Source organism: Filobasidium floriforme (genome assembly GCF_021052385.1).
Source record: "Filobasidium floriforme strain CBS 6241 chromosome Unknown HD553scaffold_17, whole genome shotgun sequence".
NCBI classification, from domain to species: domain Eukaryota; kingdom Fungi; phylum Basidiomycota; class Tremellomycetes; order Filobasidiales; family Filobasidiaceae; genus Filobasidium; species Filobasidium floriforme.
In genome coordinates this window covers 289,718-313,263 of record NW_025763638.1, presented here as the reverse complement: position 1 = coordinate 313,263, position 23,546 = coordinate 289,718, and the positions used below count along the sequence as shown (strand labels likewise).

At 53.0% G+C, this 23,546-nt stretch overlaps 9 protein-coding genes across 9 annotated transcripts; 5 read left to right on the top strand and 4 right to left on the bottom strand.

The window, feature by feature from the left end:
• Positions 1 to 981: 981 nt before the first annotated feature.
• Positions 982 to 3,017, bottom strand: HD553DRAFT_274643 (uncharacterized protein; the record flags this gene model as incomplete). Its single annotated transcript, XM_046177874.1, has 7 exons — positions 982 to 1,760; positions 1,835 to 1,979; positions 2,071 to 2,265; positions 2,365 to 2,455; positions 2,527 to 2,600; positions 2,680 to 2,772; positions 2,871 to 3,017. The coding sequence occupies 7 exons, from the start codon at positions 3,015 to 3,017 to the stop codon at positions 982 to 984; spliced, it is 1,524 nt and encodes a 507-aa protein (XP_046034925.1).
• Positions 3,018 to 3,314: 297 nt separating this feature from the next.
• Positions 3,315 to 5,837, bottom strand: HD553DRAFT_314994 (heat shock protein 60). Its single transcript, XM_046180425.1, has 4 exons — positions 5,440 to 5,837; positions 5,149 to 5,209; positions 4,947 to 5,059; positions 3,315 to 4,866 (listed from the first exon to the last, which is right to left on the bottom strand). Exons 1-4 carry the CDS (start codon positions 5,666 to 5,668, stop codon positions 3,572 to 3,574), a joined length of 1,698 nt encoding a protein of 565 aa, XP_046034924.1. The 5' UTR covers positions 5,669 to 5,837; the 3' UTR covers positions 3,315 to 3,571.
• Positions 5,838 to 6,067: 230 nt separating this feature from the next.
• Positions 6,068 to 6,634, top strand: HD553DRAFT_274574 (putative heat shock protein 10; the record flags this gene model as incomplete). Its single annotated transcript, XM_046177871.1, has 3 exons — positions 6,068 to 6,187; positions 6,273 to 6,461; positions 6,575 to 6,634. The coding sequence occupies 3 exons, from the start codon at positions 6,068 to 6,070 to the stop codon at positions 6,632 to 6,634; spliced, it is 369 nt and encodes a 122-aa protein (XP_046034923.1).
• An 883-nt stretch (positions 6,635 to 7,517) lies between these two features.
• HD553DRAFT_336316 (uncharacterized protein) lies at positions 7,518 to 9,083 on the top strand (the record flags this gene model as incomplete). Its single annotated transcript, XM_046182230.1, has 4 exons — positions 7,518 to 7,645; positions 7,954 to 8,195; positions 8,347 to 8,393; positions 8,440 to 9,083. 4 exons carry the CDS (start codon positions 7,518 to 7,520, stop codon positions 8,737 to 8,739), a joined length of 717 nt encoding a protein of 238 aa, XP_046034922.1. The 3' UTR covers positions 8,740 to 9,083.
• Positions 8,648 to 10,470, bottom strand: HD553DRAFT_298366 (peptidyl-prolyl cis-trans isomerase). Its single transcript, XM_046178581.1, has 4 exons — positions 10,184 to 10,470; positions 9,875 to 10,055; positions 9,389 to 9,782; positions 8,648 to 9,310 (listed from the first exon to the last, which is right to left on the bottom strand). The coding sequence occupies exons 1-4, from the start codon at positions 10,397 to 10,399 to the stop codon at positions 8,983 to 8,985; spliced, it is 1,119 nt and encodes a 372-aa protein (XP_046034921.1). The 5' UTR covers positions 10,400 to 10,470; the 3' UTR covers positions 8,648 to 8,982.
• Positions 10,471 to 10,812: 342 nt separating this feature from the next.
• On the top strand, positions 10,813 to 12,955 carry HD553DRAFT_351362 (uncharacterized protein). Its single transcript, XM_046183607.1, has 4 exons — positions 10,813 to 11,183; positions 11,272 to 12,238; positions 12,340 to 12,464; positions 12,545 to 12,955. Exons 1-4 carry the CDS (start codon positions 10,932 to 10,934, stop codon positions 12,719 to 12,721), a joined length of 1,521 nt encoding a protein of 506 aa, XP_046034920.1. The 5' UTR covers positions 10,813 to 10,931; the 3' UTR covers positions 12,722 to 12,955.
• A 1,252-nt stretch (positions 12,956 to 14,207) lies between these two features.
• HD553DRAFT_358862 (Alpha/Beta hydrolase protein) lies at positions 14,208 to 16,475 on the top strand (the record flags this gene model as incomplete). Its single annotated transcript, XM_046183922.1, has 8 exons — positions 14,208 to 14,371; positions 14,440 to 14,586; positions 14,650 to 14,757; positions 14,828 to 15,003; positions 15,084 to 15,148; positions 15,218 to 15,431; positions 15,489 to 15,964; positions 16,035 to 16,475. The coding sequence occupies 8 exons, from the start codon at positions 14,208 to 14,210 to the stop codon at positions 16,287 to 16,289; spliced, it is 1,605 nt and encodes a 534-aa protein (XP_046034919.1). The 3' UTR covers positions 16,290 to 16,475.
• A 1,558-nt stretch (positions 16,476 to 18,033) lies between these two features.
• On the bottom strand, positions 18,034 to 19,287 carry HD553DRAFT_314977 (uncharacterized protein). The gene is made up of 3 exons (XM_046180424.1): positions 18,778 to 19,287; positions 18,405 to 18,711; positions 18,034 to 18,332 (listed from the first exon to the last, which is right to left on the bottom strand). The coding sequence occupies exons 1-3, from the start codon at positions 19,143 to 19,145 to the stop codon at positions 18,303 to 18,305; spliced, it is 705 nt and encodes a 234-aa protein (XP_046034918.1). The 5' UTR covers positions 19,146 to 19,287; the 3' UTR covers positions 18,034 to 18,302.
• Positions 19,288 to 19,634: 347 nt separating this feature from the next.
• HD553DRAFT_314976 (ATP binding protein) lies at positions 19,635 to 21,327 on the top strand. Its single transcript, XM_046180423.1, has 4 exons — positions 19,635 to 19,908; positions 19,979 to 20,287; positions 20,353 to 20,978; positions 21,057 to 21,327. Exons 1-4 carry the CDS (start codon positions 19,866 to 19,868, stop codon positions 21,147 to 21,149), a joined length of 1,071 nt encoding a protein of 356 aa, XP_046034917.1. The 5' UTR covers positions 19,635 to 19,865; the 3' UTR covers positions 21,150 to 21,327.
• Positions 21,328 to 23,546: the final 2,219 nt, after the last annotated feature.

Below are 23,546 nucleotides of genomic sequence, written 5' to 3'. Positions count from 1 at the left end.
CAACCCCTTTCACTGCAACTTCTGTAACACTTGCTCCATGGTAACCCCTATCTGACAAAGGAATGATGTGCAAAACTCAGGGGCCAGCAGGGAGATCACCCTTGCCGAAGCCTTTGTCATCCGGGTTGTAGCACAATGCGAGAGGTATGATCTATGGGCACACTAGCTGATACAAGCGAGGGGCCGGTCGTAACGGTCTTTCGTTTCGGATTCATGCGTTTCAGTCGATGACCATAGCGTCAGGATCGACGTCGGCGTCTTGGTCCGTATCATCCGGTTCACTGGTGACGGGCGACAAGTCGTTCGGCGGAGGAGATTGGGAAGGCGATCGCTGTGTCGAGACCGTCCCTGTACCCTGCCCATCGGATGGACCTGGTCCCCCGACGCTGGCGCTGAACGCCATGGTCGACCGATTGGCCACATTGCCGATCAATTCGTGAAGTCTGTAGAGTTCTTCCAAGCGCGCTGGTGTATTGTCTTCATTCCGTATCAAACTCTGCTGTAACTCGGTGATATGGTTCTTCAGATTGGCTATTTGTTCCTCCACAGACAAGGGGGCTGCTGGAGCCGTTGGGCCCGAAGCGGTGGCAGGGGCCGACGCTGAGGGGCCAGCCGCCGGAAATGCTGGCATGGGCACGCTGAAAGATATTCCAGGAGTCATCTTGGAGGTGAAAGCGGGTACCAATTGAGGCTTCTTCGACTTCGCTGGCACGTTGAAAAAGGACGGCTCCGAAGTGGTCGATTCCCTCGTCGTATTCGACACGGGTCGCTGATCTTTCGCCATCTTTGCCAGTCTCCGCATGGCAGCCGCCGCCGCTAGCTGAGCAGGGGTCTGGTTCTGCGTCGACAGGTCGTCCCGCGTTGTGCTGAACTGAGGGAGAAGCGGATTGGTCCGCGTTTCGGCGCTCGACCCGCTGGTACTGTTCGCTCGAGGTCCGCCCAGAGGTCTAAATACTTGTGGCGCTTGACTCGATAATGGAGTTACAGCAGGGACAGGCGTCCCCGGTACTGATGTCCCTGCACCCAAGCTTGGAAATTGAATAGTTTGGGTTCCTGGCCATCTCCTCTGAGGCGCGACTCCGAAAGAGGTCGGCCAGAGTCCAAGCGGGCCTTTGTGAGGACATTTGGCACCGGGAAGATCTGCCGCAGGTCGAGCAGTCCCGGTCGGCAGCTGAACTCCTGATACCGTGGCGGTAGGTCGAGCGGCAGCGGGAACTCCCGGTACAGCCCCAGGAGCAGGTGCTGGTGGCTGGCCTCCTGCGGCCGGCTGTGTCGGTCCGGAAGGTCGAGCAGGAGCGAGTACCGTACGACGACTGGCGAGGAAAGGGGCATGCGGGTGAGTTTATCGAATCGACAGAGACTCGTCTCGATCCTCAGCACATACCAGGTCGGACAACTCTGTTGCCTTTCTAACCAGCTGCGCAGACAATGAAAGTGAAAGACGTGCCCGCATCCCAACTTTTTCGGCGTATCGTTCGGTCCCTCTCTCCTGCCCGGTACCCTTCCGCTCCCAGGAACCATCTCTTCGCGACAGATGACGCAGCTTTCGCCTCCCATCCCACGAATGTCTTCCTCGGTAGCGTCGGGATATTTGGCATCCATGTTCTTCGTGGCCATACGGTACTTGAGCAGATCGCGGATCCGCGCAGAGAATGACCTGACAGCCGAGTAAAGCGAGTGGATGTGATTGAGAGGGATGGAGCCGTAGAGTGTAAAGATGGTGTAAAAAAAGATGGCGTAAATGACCAAACGCAGCGCATCTGGAATGTGAGATCGAGGCCACGTATGAGGTTGGCGATTTACCAGCAAGCAGTCTTCTGATTCATAGACTTACCATGTAATAGGTCGACGAACGAAACACACATGCTCTTGCCTTCCCAAGCGGGCGCATCTTCTTGCCCACGAGCTCTCCAGATGTCGATCACGTTGACGATATATTTCGCGGTGATATTGATACCCCTAGCCAGGGTGATAGCGAACTAATCATCCAAGAAGGTTGAACAACGATTCAGCCATTCTCGTTAGCATGTGACGGATATTTGCCAGTCAAGGGGAAAAAGCGGGACCCACCTCAGCAGCAAACAAGATCGAGCTTCCTCCCAATCCCCCTAATGCTGTCCCCCGCCTGATAGCATCCTTGTCCAAGATGAGGCTCGAGAGACAAACGTAGGTAGACAGGACATCCCAGAACAGGAAGAAAGCGAGCGAGGCGATCATGCGGAGGTGAAAGAGCTTCGACGGGCCTGGGGAGGGGATTTGTTCCATCTAGAAGGGGTTGTGACAAGAGAGATGGCGTATGATGAGCATCCACTAAGAGGCGGGAGGAGCATGTCCGAAGTGTCAGGAGAGATTCAATTGACTCACATAGTCGATCCGGTCCCCTGCTATCCAGTGGAAACTCCGGAGGAAGTAGAGTACAGCGAACAGGGCGATGAAAGGCGGGTTGAAGTCGTCCCTAAGGTATGAAGTCACGAGTCGGTGGTTCAGCGATCTTGTGAGGACTCTCCATTGCCATCTTTCCATAACCTTGTTACTTGCCGGAAAAAGGTCAATGCTAGCATAGATTCCGTCACAAAGAACCATGATTTGTCGTAAAAGTGCTGAATGGTCACCCGAGCCGGAAGTGGTCATCATCAGCCAAGTACCTTGCGTTGCATGAACTACCGAGGACCAACGGACCTCGACCTCGATAGTCCTCAAAGTTCCGAAGAAGATGGCCTTGAACAGATATCCGGCGAGTATGCACAGAAATGCCGCAAAATTTCCCAAGATCTACGACAACCAACCGGAAGTTCCACGTCATACCGCGATCAGCCAACATATCCCTTTGATCAGACCAGTCACAGGATGGCCACGATGGTTGTACTCACAATAGCACTCCCTGTAGACCTATGCATCTGAACAGCAGCCGAGTAGAAGTTCTGGCGTTGATTGTAGACATGCGAAACGAGGGCGGCGGCGACACCGGTCGATACGACGCCATAGGCGAACAGCTTGGACCGGAGGATGCTGGACATGGCGGCGACGGTCGTACTGATCACGGCAAGACGAGCGGTCTATTAGGTCTAGGAGGTATCTAGGACATCTGTCAGTGTTGTGTTCGCAGTTGAAACAATATGGTGAATACCTGCGAGGATCAGGTTGTGAGACGAGGAAGCATGATCAAGGCGAGTTCGGTCAGGCGGGGTCGCGCGCGCACAAGACCGATCCGATCGACCGGCGATACATGACCTTGTTGACCCGGGTCTCGAGATCTCCAGTTTACGAAAAACATGAACATCACTCTGAATGGAACACTCTCATTGCCTGAACGATCTATGCGAATGGTGTGCGTTTCTCATAATGACCAGCCGAACCGGCTCGTCCGGTTGTACCGTAAATGGGGAGGGGGATTTTGCGTTAAAAATACAAGTCTTTCGCCTTCTTTTATCTTTGTACGATTATCGACTCCTTTCTACCTTCGGCGTCTTACATCATTCCGCCCATACCGCCCATGCCTCCCATACCTCCCACTGAAAGACAGGAATCCATTCGTAAGCAAGGGGGAAACTTCCGGAACCGATTCGAATGATCACTCACTGCCTCCCATAGGGGGTGCGCTCTTGTCCTCGGCATCAACGACACAGCATTCACTCGTCGTCAACAAGCTTGCAACCCCGCTAGCATCCGTCAAGGCGGTCCTGACGACCTTGACAGGGTCCAAGATACCCTTCTCGATCATGTCACAGTATTCCCCTACGCTGGCATCGTATCCGTAGTTGAACTGCGAGGCGTACTTGTCCAGCAGGGTTCCGACGACGACGGAACCTTCCTCTCCGGCGTTCTCGACGATGGTCCTAGCGGGTCGGGTGATGGCGGATCGGATGATGGAAACGCCGAGTTGTTGGTCAAAGTTGGCCACCTTGATGTCGTTCAACTGGAGGGACGCCTTGAGCAGAGCGGTACCTCCACCGGGAACGATACCCTCCTCGACGGCGGCTCGGGTGGCGTTGAGCGCATCGTCGTACCTGTCCTTCTTCTCCCCGACCTCGACCTCGCTGGATCCACCGACCTTGATGACGGCGACTCCACCGGACAGCTTGGCCAATCGCTCCTGCAACTTGGTCCTGTCGTACTCGCTCGTGGTCACGTCGTTCATGACCCCTCGGATCTGTTCACATCGCCCGTTGATCATCTCCTTGGAACCCTCTCCGTTCAAAAAGATCGTGTCCTCCTTGGTGATGGTGACGCTGCCGGTCGAACCGAACAAGTCGGCGGTGGCGCGCTCGAGCTTGATGTCGAGCTCTTCGGTAAAGACCTGTCCACCGGTCAAGACGGCCAAGTCACCGAGGATGGACTTTCTGTTGTCTCCGAACCCGGGAGCCTTGACGGCACAGACCGAAAGCTGGCCACGGAGCTTGTTGAGGATACAGGCCGCGAGGGCCTCGCCGTCGATGTCCTCGGCGATGATCAAGAGGGGCCTCCTGCTCTGAGCGGCAATCTCGAGCGAGGGCAAGACGTCCTGCAAGGCCGAAATCTTGCCTTCGGACAGCAAGACCAGAGGTCGTTCCATCTCGACCTTTTGCGACTTGACGTCGGTGATAAAGTAGGGCGAGATGAACCCTCGGTCGAACCTCATCCCTTCGGTAATCTCGATCTCATCCTCGATCGTCCTTCCCTCCTTGACGGTGATGACACCCTCCTTGCCGACCTTCTCCATGGCCTGGGCGATGATGTTGCCGACGTGGACGTCACCGTTGGCAGAGATGGTAGCGACCTGGGCGATCTCCTCCGAGGTGGTGATGACCTTTTTGTTCTGCTCGAGGACCTCGAGGACCTTTTCTACGGCCCTCTGAGCACCGCGTCGGAGGTCCATGGGGTTGCATCCTGCGGTGCATAACGTGAACAAGATCAGAAAATCGATCTCCCTGGATGACCACTTTTGTTCCTCGACCAAAGAGACTTACCGGCAGCGACGTTCTTGACACCCTCGGCGTAGATAGCTCGAGTGAGGACGGTAGCAGTCGTGGTACCATCTCCAGCGACCTCGTTGGTCTTGTTGGCAACGTCTTGCACGAGACTATGATACCGGAAGAATCGAGTCGAGACGTGACTAGTCAGTGAAACTGCCCAACAAGTCGTCACAAGGAAAGAGAGCTCGAGACTCACCGAGCACCCAGGTTCTCAAACTTGTCCTTGAGGACGATCGACTTGGCGACGGTCACTCCGTCTGTGAAGTCAAGGTGGTACGGGTTTCGGGAATGGTTGCGCGTGGCGAGGACATTCGAACGATTGGCGGTCGATGGATTCGGTTTCCGTAGGAAGTAGCAGAACAGGTATCGGGGAGCGATGACGAGTAGTGAAGAGATCAAGCGGAGGGAGAAAAGGATAGCAGGCGAAGATGAGCGAAACTATTCCCTGACTCGGCCCCGCGCTCGCATTCCACGATCCGTCACTCACCCTTGGTGATCTTGGGACCTCCGAAACTCTGCTCGATGATGACGTTCCTTCCCTTGGGCCCGAGTGTTACGCTGACGGCCTTGGCGAGGATGTCGACACCCTTGAGCATGGCAGCTCGACCTTCGTTGCTAAACTTGACTTCCTTGTGAGCCGCATACCCACGGACGAGCGAGGCGGCTCGCGGGGTACGGAGGATGGGTCGGGAAGCTCGGAGCATGGAGGAGGACATGATGCGAGGTGTGGGTGTAGAAGATGTGTGTTGTGTAAGGGAGAGAGAGAGGAAAGATGTGGGGTGGCAATGAGTCGTTGTATCGTTGTACGTTGTATATCCTCTCTCGACGTGACCCTCTGGGGTGGAAATTTCCAGAAGGTCGAGGTTGGCGAACACCCGATTTCCGTCGATCGCCGTCGTCGTCGCCCGCTATGCTAGTGTCACGTGACATACACTCTCCCCCCATAACCACCTCCCTCCTCTTGATAATGTTGTATTCACCTCTTCGATTGATATCATGTACATCGCTATTGAAACCAGCAACGAACCTCTGCGCACTTACACATCTCACCTCTCGTTGAACTCCATCTTCGGTACCGTAATCTTCAACAATGGTGAGGAGCTGGGTAAAGACCCATGCAGACAACGAAAGCTCACAACACTTCCCCGTTTCACCAGGCCGCCACTTTCAAGTCGATCCGATCCGTCGTCCCCTTGCTCGACCGAGTCTTGGTTCAGCGATTCAAGCCCGAGACCGTGAGTTCCGGGTCTCACTTTCCCGATTCGTCGGGCTATAGCTTACGATGAGCCCTCTTCTGCCTTCACGTCCACTCGTTCGTAGAAAACCGCCTCGGGTCTCTTCATTCCCTCATCCTCCACGTCGTCCACCATGCCCGAAGCTACCGTCATCGCCGTCGGTCCCGGTGCTCCTTCACCCAAGACCGGCGAGGTCGTGCCCGTCAACGTGAAAGCTGGAGACAGGGTCTTGTTGCCCGGTTGGGGTGGGAGCAGCATCAAGGTCGGCGATGAGGTGAGTTTCAGTTCCACCAATTCGATTCGGGGCTTCCCTCGCTTCCTCCTTCTCATTACGAGGTGACAGGTTGACTTATACACTCGCTTGCTGTGCTGCCTCGCGATCGGTAGGAATACTACATGTTCAAGGACTCGGAGATCCTCGCAAAGATCGACGAACCTTCTTCCTAAACACCTTTCCTCCCCTCTCTTTCTCCCCTTAATCTCCTTCCATCAACCGAAACAAGACAGTATCACGCTATCAACTCATACCGCAAACACCACTCCTCACATGAATAAACAAAACTACAGTCGACCTTGTAATTCGTCGGGCATGGGGCTTGATGACCATACCAGATCGACGGTTCATGAGGAAATAAACATGAAATATCAATAAAAACAGAAAGCTCAATCGCGATTCCGACCCAGTCGCATTTACCCTTCCACAGGTCAGTACAGCCACTTCCCGAGGTCCATTGGGAGGATATGGTATGTGCCTGGGCACGATACCAGGGCCAGATGAGGTGTATAAAGCGAAAACATTGCGACCAGTATCGCCCTCCGGCTCAGTGATCTTGACGCACTGATTCATCGTGCCCTTCCCGGGAAATCGACGCGGTCGACAAGTTGGGGTCGGCAGTCTTAACAGTAAAAGACAGCCAACCCATTGAGTATTGCCTATTTGCGCCGTTCAGTCATGTGAGACGTGAAATTCTTCGTTCAGTCTGCTTAGATTTATCAATGCTTTTCTGAGAAACGCTGACCTCCCTGTACAAGCGTCCTCGCGCCCGACCACCGCGCCAGTACCGATCATGCTGAATTCTGCTTCGACAACCTTGAGCTAGACTGCAGCGGGGGCTGTCATTGTGATGTGAAAGGCACCCCTTGCAACCTATTAGGCCGGTTACAAAACTGGGCTAAAATCGACAATACAGGCTGCGATCAAGTGGATGACAGGGCCCAGACCAATCAATCCCAAAACGATAGTAGAAGTGACCTTTACTAAGCGGATTGAGAATGAAGCTTGACCAGCGCCTTTGAGATCTGAAGTCTTGGCAATTGAGCGAATGACTTGATGACAGAACTCGGAGAGTTCCGGGAGTATACAAATTCTGATAAGCCCTGGAGGGCTCTCCTTCGAGATACCTCTGCTCAGTGCTCGTTAGACTATTCTCACCACAACAAGGCCGCTCGTATCACGTAGTGGGCCAGAGGGCAGGAAAAAAAAGGTCCAGAGACTCGCATGCGCGACACCGAGTGAGAACTCGAAAGGACGCGCGCTTCTTACATAGCGTTTCATATAGTATGTGAACGATGCGAACGCGCTCAATCGGCTTGCGGCGGATCCTTTGTCCACAATCACACCATTTCGCTCCTGGGACTTGCATCAATCTAGTTGTCGCAACACAGTACCGGCAACGTATCAGACGGCTTGTTTCGTAGGATAACAAATTGCTCATTGCCTGGAAGCAAAGGATTCTGCTGTCATTCGCGGTTGTCTACTGCAATAGCAAACTTCTACTCGATTCCAGTGGTGTCCAGGTCAACTTGCACGATCGAATCACTCAAACCTCCCTGATGCGGCCAGCTGATATCATGACGGACATAAGGTGGATAGAGGTACCAAACCGGGGTGTTGCTCACGAACTTTTTGGTTCAGTATTTACGCTTTTCAATAGTCCAGCCACCGCGGTGCGAGCATCCAACAATGGTGAAGGATATGCATGTGTCAGCTTACAAAATTTCGCACCTCGTAAGCGAGCATTGTTCAGTCTATAACCGACCGGGACCCTATCACACGAGCCCCACTCACCCCGCGCTTGCCATCGTAAATTGACTGTAGCGTTTCAGTCGATGCGCTCACTATACAAACAGTCTATATGATAGCCCTTTTTATATTCTAGAATGGGTCGCTGACTCCGGCAACGTCTGCCCACTTATCATTCTCTTGGTTCGTTTCCCACCTCGACATGTAATGCAGATTAGGATGAGCGCAGGCGATAATCACGATTTCTGAGACTGATCGAGATGCCCATCATCGGCTACGACGCGACACAAAATCGGACAACCTCCCCTCAAGCAGCCGCAGCGGACCGAGCGCCCATGCGAGCCGTAAAAGTACGGCTCAGAGTATGAATTATGTTAAAATAATGACGGAAAATCAACGGCGCTTTGCCGTTGTCGAGGCTAACGTTGCCGGTGTCACCTGGACACTACTCGAGCAGGGTCAAGATCAAAGGAGCCTGTTCACAACCACTCCGCACCTGGACGACCTCGATCTCGCGTCCATTTCGTAAAATTGGTATTCTCATAAACACAAGCCTCGTATGCTATATCGATCTATCCATCTATCGTAGGGCTCTCCCTACCCTTAAAGCCAGCGTTATTGAACAGTTATCCGCAAGACAAGCCGAGTATCCCATCAGTCCGTACGCATGATTGCTTTGTTTTTTCGTTAAAAGACCTCCGCGCCTGACGTCCGCGTTCGAGGTCCACCTCGACTCTCCTCATCCCCGCACCTTCACCTCGAACAAGACGCCTTAGGCGAACATCTTTCCGAAAGCCTTCATCTGCTTCTCCTTGGTGACCTCTCGTCGCTTGACCAACTTTGCTAATTCCGTCTTGACCGCCGCATCCCCTCCATTCTTGAGGGCTTCCTTGTAATCCTTCTCTGCGGCGTCGTCGTCCTTCAAGAGGACGTGGGCCTGACCCCTTCGATAGAGGGCTTTGACCTTGTCAGCGGCCGAAAGAGGGTATTTGGACGGAGCGAGGGAGAGGATCCGGGTCGCGTGGGAGACAGTGAGTTTGGGTTGAGGTGGGCTGGTCTTGAGGGCCGCAAGGGAGATGTTGGCAAGCAGAGAGTATCGCCTAGATTTCCGCGATGAGGAATGGTGTGAGTGACAGCAATTGGTGCACAACAGATCCAACCCCAATCTCTTGACTCACATGGCTTCGTACTCCTTCATGAGCTCCTTCCCGGTCTCTTCCGGTAAGAACGGGTTGACATCCAGGTACCTGACCCCCTTCTCCCACAACCCCAGCGCGACATCCACCTTGCCCTCCTTGAACTCGGCCGCGCCCAAAGCCTTGAGATCGGTCGCAACATCCAAATGTCCCTTGACGTCCCCCTCATCGAGGTCTTCCTGGTCCGTCGGGTAATCTTCGTACTTGTCGCCCGGAGTCAAGGACGAAGAGGGGAGAGGGTCCGAGGGGGAGAGGACGCCGGAGGAAGCGATCTTGACGGGCGAGACGGGAGCGTCGGAGGACGAGGTGGGGAGGGATTCGATACGCCTCACGAGGGATTTACCGGCGATGACTTTACCGAAGACGACGTGTTTGCCTGTGCAGCGTTGCAGATTCAGATTCATCAGCCTCGTGCATGCAGACAACGCGACTGCGTTTAACTGAGAAAAGAGGAGAAGAGGGACTCACCGTCGAGATGAGGAGTCTTGACCGTAGTGATGAAGAACTGACTCCCGTTCGTTCCCGGACCAGCGTTGGCCATGGACAACAAGAACGGCTTGTCGTGCTTCAAGTCAAAGTTTTCGTCCTCGAACTTTTCGCCGTAGATGGAGACTCCGCCGGTCCCGTTGTGAGCTGTAAAGTCTCCTCCCTGTAGGTAGATCAAAGTGAAAGCAGAGAAAAGGAAAAGGAGAGGTGAGAAAGGGAGTTGAGAAGGTGGTCCGACATCAGCATCAATATTCCGCCCACCCGACCATCATCATCAATCGCTCGACTGACCTGCAACATGAACCCCTTGATAACCCTGTGGAATCCGCTTCCCTCATAGCTCAACTTGGCCCCACTCTCGTTCGTGCCCTTGTCGCCGAGACAGAGGTGCAAAAAGTTGTCGGTCGTCTTGGGTACGACGTCTTGAAAGAGTTCAAAGACGATCCGGCCAGCTGGGCGCGAGTCGATGGTGATGTCAAAGTATGGGCGAAGGGACGAGTCGGACATGGCTGGCTGATGCTGATATGGTGATCTGCCTGATTTAGACGATAGTATGTATGTGGGACGACGAGGTGAATGGCCTTTTGATATTGACATGGTCATACTGGTTTGTCGCTTCTCGACATTCTCGAACGTTCCCCGCTCTCCTTTGAATTAGCGGAGACCCCCTTTCGTCAGCAGCTGACGTAATCGATGACGGCAGGACAGAAATAGTTTGATAACAGATGATAGACGTGACGTGTCAGATGCAGAGGAAGGAATTGATGACGCGGATGGCTGTGCAGAGGTGGCGTTTCTCTTCATTACCGGAATCGGACGCGGATGCAATTGTCGAGAGAGAGATGCCGAGAAATGACCGATGGATGCCGATTTCTTCTGATCAGATCCATGGATCCATGGTGGATCTCATCTCATCTCATCGTTGACGACCTCCTCATACCTCGCGGTTCTCGACTTTCTCCATATCATCATAGAGATCATAGATCATAGCATACAAGAGCTCGACCTTGGAGCCTGAAGGTAGACGACATATACGACCATGCGGATCGCGCCACTCCCGATTGTCCTCCTCCCGCTCCTCACCCTATGTCCACCCATCCTCGCCTCACCTGCACCCACGCAGCTGGTAGCACATCAGGACGCTGCTTCTGCTACACCGATCGTCGTCGAGGGAACACCATCAACTGATCCGGCGGCGACCTTGAATACGCAAACGGGTACGGGAGTCACGCAGAATCCGGCCGAACAGACTTCTACGGTCGGAGGAACGGTGTCGGATGTGGAAACGCAGGTCAGTTTTTGATTCTCTTCATATCCAGTTTCTCGTGGGTCCTTTTAAAGCTCACGAATGTACAAAACATCTCTTAAATATTTGATAGACCTCGCCCGCAGCGGAAACTACAACTCCAGAGCCTACACCTGCACCTGAATCCACTTCCGCTGCAGTAACAGAGACCCCAACTACACCTTCCACGAGCGCACAGGCGGGATCGTCATCGGAATCCACACCCGAAGCATCGTCTTCCCCAGTCCCAGTAGAGAGTACCAGTCAGGAACCTACGCCTTCACAGTCTCCTGCCTCTTCTGTGGATCCGATTACCTCCTCTTCGGAAGCTGTAACTACGTCGACTGAAGCACAGCCTTCGGCAACGAGCACCGAGCAGAGCGCCGTCCCTTCCCAAACGCAGACAGAGGCACAGACGAGCCAGGCAGAACAGACGCCAAATGCAACCTCAGAGCCTAGCACTCCCGCTTCTACTTCATTCGCACAAGAGGCCTCGTCCACGGCGGTCGTGCCATCAACTAGCGCTGTAGCTAGTTCGGAGGGTAGTACTGCTGGGGAGACCTCTACCGGTATTGGGGGCGGAACCAGCGGGAATGCTGGTAGCCCAACGACCACGACAACGGCAGCGGGAGTGACGACGACTACGGATCAAGTGGGAGGAGTCGCGACCACAACGAACGGTCAGGTGACTACTTCATCCGGTCCGAGGACGACTACTCAGGCGGCTGTCACCACTACGACCACAGGCAATTCTGGATCAGGAAGCACCGTCGTCCAGAACCCCAACAACAACAGCCCTACCACGACAACCAACAACAATAACAACAACACCCCTGCACCGACTCAGGTTCCTTCGACGGTAACAGTCCCAGCACCTTCCCAAGACGCAGGCGGGACGAGGACGGTCACTTCTGCGCCTATTGTAGGTGTGGTCACTCAATACGTCACTGCACCCGTGACCGAAGTGGATTCGAGCGGACGGACCGTAGTCAGGCAGAGCGAGGGGGTCGATGTGGTGACCATCACGGTCGCCGCGGGCGGTAGTGGAGTTGGGGTTGCACGTGAGTACACTCGAACTCGGTCAAGTAGCTTGTAATGTCGTCCGAATGAAAGTTGACTGAAAGGCTGGGGTCATTTGGTTTTGTTTTCCTCTCTTCAACAGCCGAAGTAATCACCTTGACAGCGACTCAAGGTCAAACGCAAGATACGGGCGGCGTGGTTGTGGTCACCATGACCGAGGATACCACCTCGACGGACCCTGCAGGCGGACAGGTCGTCGTCGTCAAGGTCAGTTCTTTTTCGTCAATTCGATCGTTTGTGATGTCAGAACGAGCTGACCCGTATGATCCTTTTTCGATGTTATGTAGACGTTGACCTCCTCCATCCCCTTTACACGACCGGCTACCGCGACCGCCGATGGGGGTACATTACAGCAAATGCCGGATTCGTCGGCCCTCTCGTTGGCCGCTACGGGCAGGTGGAAATGGGCATTGACGGGGTTGGCAGTTGGGGTGGGAGCGGGAGTATTGGGGGTCGTCGGATAGGGAAAAATAATCCTATACACGACTCGGGTCGTATACGAGCAAGTACGAGCAGGCAGGAAAAGAGAGAGCAGGTCATAATAACACGGGAGACCATAACATAATAGATTGCGGTGAAGCTGTACGAGAAGAGAAAGAGGAGGAGAGCAGACGACAAAAAGGTCTGGGTCACACGACAAGGTCCGCACGGGCCGACTGTATCGATAATCTACATCATATCATATTATATTGAAAGGCCGGGTCGGTACGAGGTCCAGAAGCAGCCTGTCGAATGGAGTAGCACTTTGGAAGGTGAAACTGGTACAGCTGTGATCGCTGCGCAAAGAGACGGTTCTTGCTTGCCAGCGATCCGTCAAGGACGATGTAGGGGACTGCGGCCACCCCATCTTTGCTGTTGGGGAAACAGAAACCCTGATAAAAGCAGACGTAGCCAGAATGAGCCTGGAAGCGACAGTGGCCCAAATCGTCCCGCTGAGATCGTTGGACTTGAGCCTTTTAGTCAAGGCGTCGATCTGCTCTTCCCGACCGGCCGGAAGGTCAGCGTAATCCTCGATGAAGCCTGCCGCTGACAAGCCACGCCCAGGGCACAGCATAATCGCAAGTTCTTGCCATTCGGTAGGCGTCCGCATGCGCCGTGGTTGGAACGCGGTCGGCGAAGGACCTGGTGCTTCCTGTCGCTTTCCTCGATGAACCCCGAGTAGTAGGCGGTGACAGGTTGAGCCCAGGGCTCCAGTAAGTCCCACCATGAGAGGGCAAGGGATATCACAGCTTGTTCAGGGCATCAATTCCGCCAGGAAATCAGTCATTCTGTCGGTACACTCGCTCAGACCCTCTTCTCCATCTCGATACCATCTTACGGGATACTTCAGACACCATTTCTTTGCGTTGCTCCGTACATCTCTCTGAACGATGCACACCTCATTGGTCTTCTCGCATCTTTTCCAATGTTTTTGAACGGGATGCGTACAGGTTCTCTGGGCGCGGGGACATTGAACTCGGTGGCGCGGACCGAGAACAAAAGCAAGAACGTGGCGCGTTTCGTTGCTGCGCAAATGTTTGATACGCGTTTCAGGTTTCCGTCGCCCGTGGGAAGGGAGAACAAAAAGAAAACTCTACATCCTTTCGGGCGCAAGCGATCAATCCTCCACTTAGCACGAAGAAAATAAACAAACAAACCTTCATTCGGCCACTCGATCGATATCAGTTGGATACTCTCAGTCACTGGGATATCATCGACCTCGTCAGCTTGCAGCTTGACAGCCCTGACGATCTGTTCGAAGGATAGATGCCATTGACCTCGACCTAGAACACAACCGATCTAAACTCAGCTATAAGAATTGGCATGAGGCTGAGCCTCTTTCACCTCCTGGTCGTCTGCAATGTCGTCCTCACTGCAGCAATTCCCGTCAGAGACGGATCACCACCAGACCTTTACCGTTCAGACTCTCATCCTCACCGACCTCGTCATCTCTTCCCATACTTGGCCAACATGGTCTCACAGCTACTTGGCAAAGACGAGATTTACACCCCTCTAGGACCGATCCGGGGGACAAGCACTGAAGTCGAAGGGATCAAGCGATACGTCATCGAGTACGCACAAGCCGAGAGGTGGAAGCCGTCGTATCCCACACAAGGTCGAATTAAGGGTTTGAAGTGAGTTGCCGCGTGTTGTCACTCCGGAGCTGTTACTTTGCTGACTATGATGCCGATATCTTATTCAGTAAACTCCCCCCGGTTTGCCCGCAACAAGCCACAAACACCCTGCCGGACTGGACAGTCCAATCGGAAGACTGTCTGTACTTGACCATCTACGCACCTTCATCTCCTGCTTCAGGACCGCCGAAGAGAGACTTGCCTACACTGTTCTGGTGAGTTCGATCACTTTGAATACAGTCACTGACCTATCACTGATGCAGTCCTGATATCTACAGGATACACGGTGGATCTTTCGTCTCGGGGTCAAGCAGCCATCCAGGATTGGACGGTTCGATCCTAGCAGCTCATGGCGAGGGCACAATCGTGGTGATGATCCAGTACCGGTAAGCTACCGCGACTGTTTACGACCTTCGAATCTTTCGACTGATACTGGAACGCCTTGCTGTGGAAAAGCTTGGGCGTTCTAGGAATGCTCCCTCCCGACGATATCTCCTCGACCGACCCGAACCTGGGTTTGAATGACATCAAGACCGGCCTCAGATTCTTCAAGGGGTTGGCTAGTAGCTTTGGAGGTGATCCGGATAAGATCACTGTTGGAGGGCATAGTAGCGGCGGGCATATGATACGAGGTCAGTACGAGAAGACGACCAGATCTACCATTCTTCTGGTTGGCGCAATAGTTGACTCGGGGTTGATTGGGTCATCTCAGGCTTGTTGGCCAGCCCGGAAATGGAGGGGACGTTCCGGGCGGCTATCATCCAATCTGATCCTATGGTATGTATCGCTACCTTTCCTCAAGCCTAAGACAAGCGTTTCTGACATGCTCTGTCTATCTTCTTGCAGGCATTCGGTTTCGCAACCCCTGCCATAACTACAGAGATCCAACGACGGTTCTTTCGGCAGACCGACGGGTTCTCCCATGGTATTCCGAGTTGTACTGGGGACGACCTGGAGTGTTGGAAGAACGTCAGTGCGGACGAATTGGTTGCTGCGCAAGGACGCTTGATAGAGTATCTGAGTGGGGAGGGAGTTATTCCAGGTGTTCCGTCAGCGGAGGGTGAGTAGATATGACGGTCAGCGAGAATGGACTCCGCGCTGAATCCCTGCTCTACAGTCTTACGGCCAACTTCGTCGACTCCTTCATTGTCACGCGATATCGGAAAGGCGCTCCTAGACGGCCAGCCAATGATCAAGGTTCCCTTGCTCTTGACGACGGTCTCCGCCGAGTTCGGGTCTACCATCCAGGCCATCGCTCCTTCCGCGATTCCCGACCTCTCCACGTACAACATGACCGTTCAAGCGCTCTTTGGTGAACGGACCGCCGAGATCCTCCTGAACGATGTGCCGGAGTATGATATTAACAACCCCATCTCGCTGAACCAGGCGAGGTTGGCGGGGATCGACGATATGCGAGCTATGTTGATCAGGATGGGTACGGATGCTGTATGGAGGAGTCCGATAAGGGACTTCGCTCGGATGTGGACACAGCGAGGAGAGGGAGACGTTTGGATGGGGGAGTGGCAAAGGGGAGAGAGGTACCCGAGTAACGCCGGTGGCAATATCTGTCGTCAAGGGGTCGTATGCCACGAGGTAAGCGCGTGCTCGTAGTTCGTAGCTTGAGCTCGTATGGCGAATGCTGATCAAGTCGCCTTGACCGTAGGACGAACTTCTCCCTACTTTTGGTCAGGGTCCTACTGACCTAACATCGGAGACCATCGCTCGCTGGTCCGCCTTCGTGCACAGGCTCGACCCGAATCCTAAGACTTCCGTCACTTCCGATTCAAGATGGGAGAAATATGACGGATCGGCCAGGTTCATCTTCCCAATCGGCGGATCGATAGACGGACGAGAGATCCTCGAATGTCCTTCGGTATGGGGGACGACCATCCCGTATGACTGGCAGTTGTATGCATAGGTCGGAGCGCGATATAGCACAATGCATTGTATCCAAAGGGCGAACATCTAGGGTATTCAATACTGTATAACAACAAATGTATCCCAAATACAAGGAACCTGATCTTACAACGTCCGTGAAGTCCTGTCTCGAGCTAGTCTGAATGGGTTCCGGGAACGGTAGGTTCACATGGCAAAGCCAACGCTCTTCTTCTTGCCGTCCTTGGCGTCAGACGACGGTGATGGTTTACCTTCTCGCTGAGCCTTATTCTGCTTCTTTCGTTCTCGTTCTTTCTGAAGGATAAGAGCTTTTGCCGAGGCCTATCGTTGTGGGTAGCAAGTCAAGGAGCACAGCGAGATTGAGCATCTCAACACAAACGTATCGCGATGAAGGCTCGCTGAGAGGGTTGTGCGCTCACAAGTTCCCGATTCTTGTCTGATAATCGATCGACGACCTTTTTCTTTGGTGCTGACGATTCCTCCCCAGCTACTGTTGCCGACTGCGGTCCTTCCTGCTCGACGGCCTTCTCCTTGCCCTTTGCGCTAACGATCAACCTCCCCTCACTCCCATCCATATTTCCGCTAGCCCCGGGCCCGACCTTTCTTTTTCCACCCCCATTGGAATTCTTATTTCCCTTCTTGTTGTTCTTCTTCTTCTTGTCGACCGTCTCGAAACTGATCACGCCCCGACCATCGTCGTTCGTGCTCGCCATATGGTCGTCGGCGGCTAGATCCTCTTTATTGGCTTGTGGTCGGCCGGCCGTCCATTTGGGCATTCCATCGATCAGTGATAACAAGGCCGACTGAGATTTTACCGTATGATAAGCGAAACTGTGATCTAGCTAGCCAGAGACATTCAACGGCAAAAGCTCACCTTGTCCTCAACGAACTTTTTCCCCTTCTTTCCCGTCCCACCAGCCTTGCGCGGTACAGGTCTGCCTTCAGTTCGTGCCATGTCGATCTCTGAATTGACTCGTTGATATAGCCGAGGTGATCCGTGTGGTCTAGCAGCTGTCGAAAGTCTTCTTGTCAAACCCGTGGGAAGAGGAGAAAGTCGCCAAAAGTTGATGGGGTATCTCGATGAACAGATTAATAATATCGATCACGTGACTCGCTTGCGAATGATTTATATTATGATGAACGTGAAATCGAGCAATCGTCAATTTCGCTGGAATGGCAGTTCAGACAGTTCGAGATCATTCCTGTAGTACAGGGGAGGATCATCATATCAAACATCCTGCCTACTGTCTCGTGTGAGCCCAGAAAATCGATACGAAAGGTTTCGTCACGTGACCTCAAAATGTGGTAGGGCGTGACTTTCTTTTTGGCCCTCGGCAACCTCGATTTTACTAATTTCGATGCGATCACCCCGAGAAGCTTATAGTGCACTAGTATGGTACTCTAGTGCACATATATGGTGTTATCGCGACTGAAAACAGCTTAATGGCTATCAATCGAGAGATAGATCGATGCTTTCGCGCATGCGTTTCATCTGAAACGCGATGGGGCTGCTCTGTGTTACACTCGAGCCCACGCCACTTCAGCGTGTCCGCGGTGGGTTACGTGCCTAGAAATACCTTCTAATGCCAAATGTAGACGCTTGTGGTGTTGTTTTGTCCCCGATCGGTGGTGTTGACCGTATACAGTTTCACGAGCGAGCGTCCACGAAGCAACTTCCTCGGCAAGCGCCTGCCCGTCTATCCTCTCAAACGGACATGGGACGAATCAATCATGTCTATAGTTATAGTAATGAATTATATATGTCCGCCGCATTATAGATTGTTTTTTATGAACTTTTGATATATCCCGCCTCCTTTAAGGACCGATGACCGACATCAAGACCGGCTCTCCTCGCACGCACTCCGTCTCCTATCATGTCCACAGTTTGATCAACCTGTGTAGTTCCTTATCCTCCCATGACATCCAATCGGGATTGAGATATCTTTTATTATAGTGGGCCGCTTCGTACGCCTGATTCTGGGTAGGAGTGAGAGTGATGATCGGGACCTCTGGCATCGAGGGGAGGAAGAGCACTCTAGTTCCGAGCGACGGAAACTTTGATGTCCTATACTGGGCACCGCAAATACAGATTAGCGTTCAAGTACTGTAGAGTCCATCGCTAAGAATTTCCACTCACGAAAGCCTCCATCTCCTCATCCATCTCGGTGATCGTGTGCAACGTAGCTGAGCTGGTCCGTTGGCTGCACCGAGATCCAGGCCAGGTGTTGTAACAGCGACTCATCCTACTATCGTGTTGATCATACAAGTCCACCAATAGCGAACGCTCCGTGGGGCATCGTTGTCCTCGACGGTAGGCTCTGGGAAAGGTCGACGCGATCCGGTCTGCACGGACGATACGGGGATGGGTATCAGGGTGGAGGATGGCAACTTCCTTGAAGAATTCGCCACCAGTAATCTTGTCGATGATGAAGTAGAGGATGGTGCTGTTGTCAAAGCCGAATGGAAGGTGAGTTCACATCGTAGCCCGACGAAAGAAAAATCAAACTCACAGGACCAAGACTATCGAGACGCAAGCGAGGACGATCGCCTGAGCAAAGTCCTTGAAGAAGGCGATGATATTCGAAGCATCCCAAGGTCCCGCACTGAGGTAGATGACACAGAAGATCTGGCCGCTGCACAATTTGACGATATCAGGTTGATCGCCGGTCGGAGCGGAGATCGCGGTCGAAGTCGAGGTAGCAATGGTAGTGACGATCGATGTGGTCTGGCTGATGGTCGCAGTGGGTTCAACAGTAGGGATATACATTGCGAAGGGTTCGAGCACGACTTTGCTTAGTTCCGGGGTATAGAAAACGAAGAAATGTGGAGCCCTTGGAGAAGCCTGGAGAGGAAAGAGTTGACAAGAGGAACAGTACATCGAGATGGTAAGAGCACCGAAGTCTTCAAGACTGTTGTAGCTACACCCGTCGCCCAGACGAGGCGGGGACGCGCCAGCCCGGATCGTATCGCTGAAACGCTGCAGGCGCGTCGCGGGGTCGGATCACCTTTTTGGGTTAGCGTCGTCCTTATGAGTGTGGGAGGGGCAGACGTAATGTTCATATATGACGTCTTAGGCTTTATGTCAGTTTGTCAGCACAACGAGGCGGTACCGTAGCCAATTACGTGGATTGCTTTTTGATTCAACCCTATTACAACAAGAGTCAAGTTCCTTTTGCGATGATCTTTGTATGCGTCTACTCAATAATACCTAAGTCCTGACTTTCCGTATCGAAGAATACCTGGACAGCGTGCAGCGGGCGCTGCAGGAGGTGACAAGGTTGCGCTTGCGGTACAGGTTCGCCGGCTAAGCCGACGTCCGACATCCTCGGAGATGACCGGATGCTTATCCCCCGAGCCCTTCGGAAGCAATACGTCACCTCACCACGCTCTCTCTAGCACGCAAAATGTCAACTTTGACCTTGAACTTGGTCGATCCTTTGTCAAATCGTTAGTTGCGACTAGAGGTACTTGAACAATAGACACAGCGCCTACAGGAGACACTCTGCTGGTCTGACTTGCTGTACTCTCAAATCTGATCACGAAGCCTTTCCAAGCTTTTCTCAACGGCCACTACCAACTCTTATTACACCTTGCAAGAATGACCTCTTCTCGACCTTCCGTGCTCGTTCGTGGTTCGATCAGTGAGTATACACAGAGTCCCAAGCCATCAGTAAAGGTGCTGAAAGGAAGATCGGCTTCGTTTCGAATCAGACATCGACGAGTTCTACTCAGTGCAAAATATCGTACGGCCCGGTCAAACCATCGCCTCGCGCTCCCTCAAGAAGCTTCTAGGAGGAAAGGGAGCCAATCAAGCCAAGGCTGTTGCATGTGCTGGAGCGGATGTCTTGCTCGACGGTGCTGTCGGAGGAGACGACGAGGGAAGGTCTGTTAAGGGGAAGCTTTGTGATTATATTGAGGGATCAGAGGGCAAGATTATTGGAGACAGGATCGTCCTGGCCGAGGGAGTGTCGACCGGCAAGGCTGTCATCCAGCTTGCCGACGATGGCGAAAACTGCATTAGTGAGTAAAAAGAAACACTTGTAACATGGTTTTCAGCTGGCTGATCGCAATACCACTTCCTGCAGTCATTCTCGGAGGCGCCAACACGCATCCTCGACCAGACCCTACCCCGCTCATCCCAGACAACATCACACATCTCCTCCTCGCCAATGAAATCCCCCTCGACTCCACACTGTCTTACCTCAAGGCCGCCCACTCCCGATCCGCCACTACCATCTTCAACCCATCCCCGATGCTCTCTGCCGAAGCACTCCGGGCTTTCCCTTTTGATCAGCTCGAATGGCTTATTGTCAACCAGGGGGAGATGTCTACGATCTACGATTCGCTAGTGGGCAAGGCAGACTCGATTTCGGACTCTGAAGATTCGCCAGAAAAGGTCATTGAGAATGCTCTCGCACTCTACAAGAAGTTGGATTGCAAGACGAGCATCCTTTGTACGTTGGGCGGTCAGGGGGTCATCTACGTCCGGTCACTCTCGACGACGTCCAGCGGTACCGATACCGAGAACGTTGAATCCGGGCACCTCCCCGCTGCCAAGCTGCTCAATCCTATCAAGGACACTACTGGTGCAGGGGATTGTTTCATGGGGACTTTTGCGGCGGGGATGGCTCGTCTCGCCAAAAACAACTCTGAGCGCAAGGCTGAAGTTTCAAAGGAAGACTTTACGGACGTCCTGAAGACCTGTTTAGTCGTAAGTCTACCGATCTTCCTCTTGCCACGTCCTGCGCGATTATCGACTGAACATACTTGACCCTTACCTCATCATCAGGCTTGCTCGATGTGCGTCGAAAAGGAAGGCGCTCAGGATAGTTATCATCCAATCTCGGCCGTCGAGGAGCGCAAGAAACAGACATTTGCTTGAAGACCATGCAATCCAGACGTTGATGGTATTCTGACAAGGACGAAGGATTGTCGCGACGCAACAGGAACATGTCGAGACGAGCAGAAGAACATGAGACACCGGGATCGAGGAGACAGATGGGCATTTGGGTTGTAAGACATATGCATGAGATGAGGACGAAAAGAGTACAGACAGTCAATCTATCAGAACAGGGTCGCACTTGACGGCCCCCGTTGCACTGACTTCGATCGAGACTGCCGTTTTCCTAAACACACCCGGTTGCGATGGCAAATAACCCCATTGAAATGTGCCCCAATGGTGCGTGATAGATGGGATAGGTACAAGTCCCGTCTCTCTACAATCGGTGATCTGAACAGTCCGAATCTCAAACAGTAGGTGCTTCTTGACTACTATTTGTACCGCTTGCCTCTCGCTTCCGTTTGTGTTTTTCCCAAGGCATAGAAGTGAGCTTGATCCAATTGTAACGAGGAGTGCTTTCAGATTGATGCGGCATCACAGGTCCGTCACTATCGCTGGTATTGGGCTCGGATGGGTTCTCTTGATGAGCGCGAGAATTCTGAGTACACCACAATGCGCCCATCGATCTTTTCACGAAATCGCTGTGGTACGACTTCGAGATGTCAGCGCGATCAAAGGATAGCCACTACGGTGAAAATGGTCTCACCCATAAAAGACACGGATGGCCCAGGCGATACCACACACTAAGCAAAGTCCCAGGATACTGGAAGTCACATAGATGGCGACCTTTTCGCCTCCCGATAGGTCGCTCCATTTGTGCGTCGCTTGCGTTGTCCCGGCTCGAACACCGCGGAAAGGTTCTTCGGTTTTATTTGCTGACATGGCTGAAAGTGGTAGTTATCTTGGCATAAGATCAACAGGCAAATCGATCCAGAGGTCTGGGCTCCGACCTTTATTGCGGGGATGAGCAGTTCAGAAGGCTCGAGAGACAACGTCATCATTCGACGATTGAGAATGCTGGTGTTTCTCTTCCTTTGTTTGTCAGCACGACATATTACGCTTTCTGCTTCTTGATTGCGACAACCCATGAATCTACGGTTCTCAAAGGCTCCCATGGCCTTGTGATGTCATGGAGAAATCTATAGAACGTTGATAGGTTTCTGTAGCTGTGGGGAGACAAGACGAGTTGGATGGATCAGTTCCTATCGCCTGACGTGTCCCGGTGACCACTAACACGAAAGCGGTCAGCTACAGATGGGAAGGACCCTTTCATACACTATTGGTATCAGACAAGCTGCGCACCAAGGTCAAAGGCCCTTTGGCATAACCGTTTCCATCGGGTATTTGTCTTTGTCCGTAACGGCTTAGATCACACCCGGTAACGCCGAATCGCACTCGAACATGATTGATTAGGCTCGAATAGTTCTCGCCACGTATGACCTAGTGATCCAGGTATCACCTCCTGCGGGACCACTGATACGTTGTAAGTGTAGGCAGTGATGTGTCGTCTACACAAGAGTCTTCTGCGAGCCGTCAATGCGATCCCGGAAGGTTTGATGTTCTTAAGATCGGGCTGGATGCGCAAACGCGGAACATGTGCCTTTTGTACCTTAAGCGGTCGAATATTTGGCCCACCGGAATGATGGCAGAATTGGTTGGAAAGGACGATGCATTTCGAGTGATTCGAGCTTCGACTTGGAACCGGTTTACCATACCGATACGTAGCAGAAAACACATCCACAGCTTGCTAGTCATGTATCCTTGATCACGCTGCCACCGGACCTGTACGGAAGCCCGATCTGTATGATTTGTAATCACATACCGATTTCGTCAGGCCTTCGGTTGGCGAGATGGCTGCGTAAACAAACTGAAAGGCAGAAATGTAATGGCTATGAGTTCTTCCCTCAGAGCTAGCTATCACCTGTACTAGGACGGTATATCGTGTCTCCGGGTGCACTCGATAGCTGGGGATGACGCGGAACCCTACCTGTAGACTTCATTTTCCAAGCGATTTCGGCGTCCTTCGAGACGGAGAAGGGCTTGCCTACCTATACTCTGTGGTCTGGATCTGGTGGCAAGAGCATCTCAAGGAGTGTCTGAGCGTCAAAGTGGATGATTCACTTTTGTGTGGTTCAGCATGCGCACCCAACACGACATCGAAATCCCGAAACGCCGCGAACTGCGCGCGCGTCGTTTGAAACTTCAATCTGGACTGGATTTGTGCGCTTGACGACGCGTCGACGTGCAGGTCTGACATCCTGGATGATTAGATCATGGTTTAGCAAGACTGGTGGTACGATGGTCACCTGGTTGCGAGAGACGCGACGCGACGAGACGAGACGAGGCGAGGCGAGACGTGTCTGGTGCTGCATATAAGGCAGATCTTCTGGGTTAGACTGAACACCCTCTCGACTCTTTTCCCCCTCTACTCATCACCTT